The 5,321-nt window shown below is 69.3% G+C and overlaps 1 protein-coding gene across 1 annotated transcript in view; it reads right to left on the bottom strand.

Annotated features, from left to right (window-relative positions):
• QTRT1 (queuine tRNA-ribosyltransferase catalytic subunit 1) overlaps positions 1 to 4,677 on the bottom strand; it is a 7,310-nt gene extending 2,633 nt beyond the window's left edge. The window contains 11 exon segments of the mRNA XM_074567098.1: positions 5 to 106; positions 225 to 309; positions 398 to 507; positions 626 to 701; positions 804 to 944; positions 2,408 to 2,521; positions 2,634 to 2,712; positions 2,815 to 2,824; positions 2,826 to 2,954; positions 3,637 to 3,705; positions 4,441 to 4,677. Of these exon segments, the coding sequence (XP_074423199.1) occupies positions 5 to 106; positions 225 to 309; positions 398 to 507; positions 626 to 701; positions 804 to 944; positions 2,408 to 2,521; positions 2,634 to 2,712; positions 2,815 to 2,824; positions 2,826 to 2,954; positions 3,637 to 3,705; positions 4,441 to 4,677 (1,152 nt within the window).
• Between the last annotated feature and the right edge of the window lie 644 nt (positions 4,678 to 5,321).

Raw genomic sequence — 5,321 nt, 5'->3', positions numbered from 1 at the left:
GGACCCTGTGCGTCCCCCCCCCGTACATGGTGGCCAGGAATTGCCGGACGAATTGCGGGAAGCGGCCGGCCAGGATGCTCTCCCGCATGGAGCCCATCAGGTTCAGCTGCGGAGGTTTTTTTGGGGGGGGGGGGAAAGAAAAGGGTTGGGACACCCCCCCCCTCCAAAAAAAAGGCGGGGGTGTCCCGTCCATCCCCCCCCCCCCAATTCCCCCCCTCCCAAACCTGGTAGGCGATGTTGTGGACGGTGAGGAGGTGCAGGGCGGCCGTCTCGCTGCGGAGCAGGGCGTGCAGGTACGCGCGGCTGTGGCTAAATCATTCGGAAGGGGGGGGGGTTAGAACGATGAAAGGACCCCCCCCCACCCCCCCTTCCCCGGGTTCCCCCTTCCCCGACCCACCGCCGGCAAGTGGGGCAGCCGCAATTCTCGTCGATGGGGCGGAAATCTTTGGCGAATTGTTGGTTTTTCAGCTGCAGGGAACCCCAGGGGACCAGGGCCGAGCCGAAACGCTGCGGGGAACGAATTGGGGTCGGGGGTCGGGGGGGGGGGGGGTCCTTTTTCCGCCCCCACGCGCACTCCCAGACCCCCCCATCCCCATCTCCCCCCCCCCCCCCCGTAACCTCTTACCGCCGTGCGGGTGGGGAAGACGCAGTCGAACATGTCGCAGCCCAGAGCGACGCAGACCACCAGGTCGGTGGCGTAGCTGTCGGGGCGGAGACGGGGGGGGGGGGGGGGATCAGACCCCACATTTTGCCTGGGTGTGTGTCCTGTGTCCCCCCCCCGCCCCCCTCCCTTCATCACCTACCCCACGCCCATGAGGTATCGGGGCTTGTCGCGGGGCAGGCGGTCGGTGCTGAGCTTCACCATCCGCCAGAAGCGATCCTTCTCCTCGCCCCCGCTCAGGCCGCCGATGGCGAAGCCGGGGACGTCGCGACGGGTCATTTCTATGGGGGGGGGGGGGGGGGGGGCGGGAGCTGTGAGCAGCCCCCAACCCCACCCCCCCCCCCCCCAAAATCACCCCCCCCCCGGCAGGGGGCAGGGGGGGTGGGGAGGAAGGAGGTGGGGAATGGGGGGAAAATGGGGGGCTGGGGAGGAGGAGGAGGAGGGGGAGGAAGGTGGGGAACGGGAGGAGGATGAGGGGCAGGTGGAAGGCAGGGAGGAGGAGGAAGACGGGAGGAGGATGAGGATGAGGAGCAGGTGGGGAATGGGAAGATGATGGGGAGTGGGGGGAGGAAGGCAGGGAGAGGGGAGGAAGATGGGGAATGGGGAGAGGAGGAGAAGAGCAGGCGGAAGGCAGGGAGGGGAGAAAGATGAGGAGCAGGAGGAAGAGGAGGAATGGGGGGGCAGACAGAGCGGGATGAAGGTGGGAAGAGGGAGGAGGACGAGGAGCAGGGGAAGGCAGGGAGGGGACAAGGATGAGGAGCAGGAGGAAGATGGGGAATGGGAAGAGGATGAGGAGCGGGAGGAGGATGAGGAGGAGGTGGAAGGCAGGGACAGGGAGGAAGATGAGGAACGGGAGGGAAGAGGAGGAGCGAGAGGAGGAGGAGGAGCAGGAGGAAGATGGGGAATGGGATGATGATGGGGAGAGGGATGAAGGCAGGGATTGGGAGGAAGATGAGGAATGGGAGAGGACGAAGAGCAGGGGGAAGGCAGGGGAGAGGGAGGAAGATGGGGAACGGGAGGAGGATGAGGAGCAGGAGAAAGGCAGTGAGGGGGAGGAAGATGAGGAGCAGGAGGAAGACGGGGAATGGGGGGCAGAGAGGGAGTGGGATGAAGCTGTGGAGCGGGAGGAAGACGAGGGGGCGGGAGGAAGGTGGGAAGCCAGAGGATGAGGAGCAGTTGGGGACCGGGAAGGGGATGAGGAGCGGGAGAAAGGCTGGGGAGGGGGGGTGAGGATGAGGAAGACGAGGAAGGGGCGCGGGCAGAGGCTGAGGAGCCAGACGGGGAATGGGATGAAGAGGGGGAGGATGGTGGGGAGGAGGAGGAGGAAGGCAGGGAGAAGGAGGAGGAGGAGGAGGACGAGGAGGAGGAGGAGAAGGAGGAGGAAGATGAGGATGACGAGGAGGAGGAGGAGGCTGGGAAGGGAGAAGGACAGGAGGAGGAGGAGGAGGAAGGAGGAAAAGAAGGAAGAGGAGGAGGAAGGAGGATGAGGAGGAAGAGGAGGAGGAAGGAGGATGAGGAGGAGGAAGGAGGAGGAAGAGGCTGAGAGGGGGAGGAAGGCCAAGGGAGAGGGAGAAGAAAGGAAAAGAGGAAGGAGGAAGGAAGACGAGGATGAGGTGGGAAGAGGAGGAACAGGAAGAGAAGGAGGAAAGGGGAGGAGGAAGAAGGAGGATGAGGAGGAGGAAAGAAGAGGAGGAGGAGAAGGAGGAGGAGGAGGAGGAGGAGGGGGGGAGGAAGGCTTACCAGGCTTCCAGGCACTTGGTGCGCAGGGCGGGATCCCAGCCCCCCTGGATGATGGCGAAGAGGTTCTGGCGCCAGGGCCGGCGGTTGGCGGCGATGCAGCGGTCCAGCCAGCGGACGGACCTGGGGACAAGGCCGGGGGGGTGTCGGGGGGGGGGGGGGGGGGGGGGTGTCAGGGACAAAGGGCGGGGGGGGGGGGGGGGGGTGTGTCCCGTTGGGGGGGGGTGTCCCGGACCTGTGCATGGCCTCCTCCACGCGCGGCCCCGTCGTGGTGCTGCTCACCACGTCGTCCAGCTGCATCACGATGTCGGCGCCTGCGGGCGGCGAGGACGGAAAGGGGGGGGGGTCTCAGTACACACCCCCACCCCCTCCCCGTGGATTTTGGGGGTCGTCCATCCCCCCCCCCAAGGACTCACCCAGGGCGTTTCTGGATCTCGATGGAGCGCTCGGGGCTGAGCAGGATCTCCTCCCCGCCGTAGGGGGAGCGGAAGCGGACGCCTTCCTCCCCCACCTCCGCCAGTTCCACCAGGGACACCATCTGGAACCCCCCGCTGTCCTGGGGGGGGGGACAAAATGGGGGGGGGGGGACACACACACACATACACAGGTAATGGGAGCATTTGATGAGGATGCCCCACACACTGGGGCAATGGGGGGGCTGGTGGATGGGGAGCCCCCGGGGCAGCGGGGAGGGGGGGGACGGGACTGCGTGGGGGGCATTTACCCCCCCCAGGTGGGGGACTGGGTCCATCCCCCCCACTTGGGTGTCCTGGGGGGTCCCCTCCCACCTAGAGGGGGGGCTGGGGGTCCCGCTCTCCCCAGGTGGGGGTCTGCGGGTGCCGTTCCCCCCCCCAGGTTGGTGTTCTGGGGGTTCCCCCCCCCACGTTTTCCCCCCCCCCCAGGTGTGTGCCCCCAAGTGTGGGGTCTGGGGGGGGGGTGTGTGTCGCCCCAAGTGGGGGTCTCGGGTGTCATCGCCCCCCCCCCCCCCAGTGGGTGTCCCGGGGGTTTTCTCTCCCTTAGATGGGGGTCATGGGGTTCCCCCCCCCCCCCGAGGGTGGGGGTCTGGGGGGTGGCGGGAGGGGAGTGTCCCCAAGTGTGGGGGTCTGGTGGGTGTCATAGACCCCCAGGTGGGGTCCTGGGGGCGTCCCTCCCCCGATGTGGGGGTCCTGGGGTGTGTGTCCATTCCCTCCCCCCCCCCCCCCGCAAGGTGGGGGTCCCAGCCCCCCCGCCCCCCTCACCGTCAGCAGGTTGTGGGGCCAGTCCATGAAGCCGTGGAGGCCCCCCGCACGCTGCACCAGCTCCGGGCCCTGCCGTGGAGGGGGGGGGGGGGGGGGGGGTCAGAGCTTGGGGGGGGCCGGGGGGGACCGTGGGGGCTGAGCCCCCCCCCCAGCCCAGGGGGCAAGGGGACCCCCCGAGGGGGCGGGGCCAGCGCGCCGGGGGGGGCGGGGCTACGGCAGGTCTCTCCCAGGGGCTGGGACCCTCTGGGGGCGGGGCCATTAAGGGGGCGTGGCCACATCAGGAACAGGAGGGCAGGGTCATGGCGGGGGGCGTGGCTACCTGAGGGGGACTTTTAAGGGCAAAGGGGCGTGGCCTTCCCGGGAGCTGGGCCTTGGGGGCGTGGCCATTCAGGGAGCATGGCCTATCCAGGAGCAGGGTCTTTGGGGGCGTGACCTTTCCGGAGTGGGGGGCGTGGCCTATCCAGGAGCCGGGGTCTTTAGGGGCGTGACCATCCAGGAGGCATGGCCAATCAGGGAGTGGGGTCTTTGGGGGCGTGGCCTCCCTGCATCGGGGGCGTGGCCTCTATGGGAGCAGGGGCTTTGGGGGTGTGGCCTCTCCAAGCGTGGGGTCTTTAGGGGGTGTGGCCACCCAGGGGGCGTGGCCTCTCCGCGATCGGGGGCGTGGCCACCGCGGGGAGGGGGCCCTCCCGTGCCCGCTGCTCGCCGGTGGCTGCGGGCGGGCCCCGTCCTCATCCCAGTGGCCCCTCCCGGTCCGCCCCCGTCCTCCCCCACCCCCCCATCCCCCCCCGCCGCGGCGGCGCTCACCGGCCGCGTGCCCAGGTGGTAGGTGTTGCCGAGGCAGATGCGGCAGCCGAGGGCGGCGAGCTGGGCCGCCGTGACGCCTTTAGCGGTGCCGCGGGTGCCCACGGGCATGAAGACGGGGCAGGGGACGGGGCCGTGAGGCAGCCGCAGCTCTCCAGCCCGCGCCCGGCTCCGCCCGCACTCCGCCATCACCCGCAGCAGCGGCGCCGGGCCCGGCCCCGCCGCACTGGGCGCCGCCATCTTGCCTCTTCCCCTCACACGTGACGAGCGCTTCCGGCCGCCGTCGCGTCCCCGCCGGAAGTGGCCGTAACCAGGGGCGACGCGGCCGCCATGTTGGGCCTGCGGCCTCCGCGCCGGGCTCGGGCGGGGGCAGGGACCCTTCTCCGGCCTCCGTGTCCCCCGGGAGACACCCCCCCGCCCCGGTCCCCCATGTCCCCCCTGGAGAGTCCCCTCCTTCCCCCGCGCTGTAATCCCTAGGAGAGCCCCCTCCTCACCCTGGGACCCCCTCCTCTGCCCCCCTGTACCTGGGGAAGAGCCCCCTCCCCCGGTCCCTAAGCCCCCCAGGGAGAACCCCCTGCCCTGGTCCCTATGTCCCCCAGGGAGAGCTCCCTTCTCTGCCTCCCTCATCCTGGCGAGAGACCCCTCCCCTGGTCCCTAAGCCCCGCAGGGAGGGCCCCCTCTTCTGTCCACTTCTCATCCAGACCCGCCCCGGTCCCTAAGCTCCCCCAGGGGAATCCACCTCCTCCACCCCCTGCCTCAGTTTCCCCTCACACAACAGCTCCCTCCCTCCCCTCGGCATCCCCCGTGCCAGCCTCACGCAGGATTTCAGCCCGAGGCACCTCATCGTCCGGACCTTGAAAGGTCTGAGCATGGAGAGACCCATT

This window comes from Larus michahellis, chromosome 25 (assembly GCF_964199755.1).
Source record: "Larus michahellis chromosome 25, bLarMic1.1, whole genome shotgun sequence".
Classification (NCBI taxonomy): domain Eukaryota; kingdom Metazoa; phylum Chordata; class Aves; order Charadriiformes; family Laridae; genus Larus; species Larus michahellis.
This window is presented reverse-complemented; position numbering and strand designations above follow the sequence as displayed.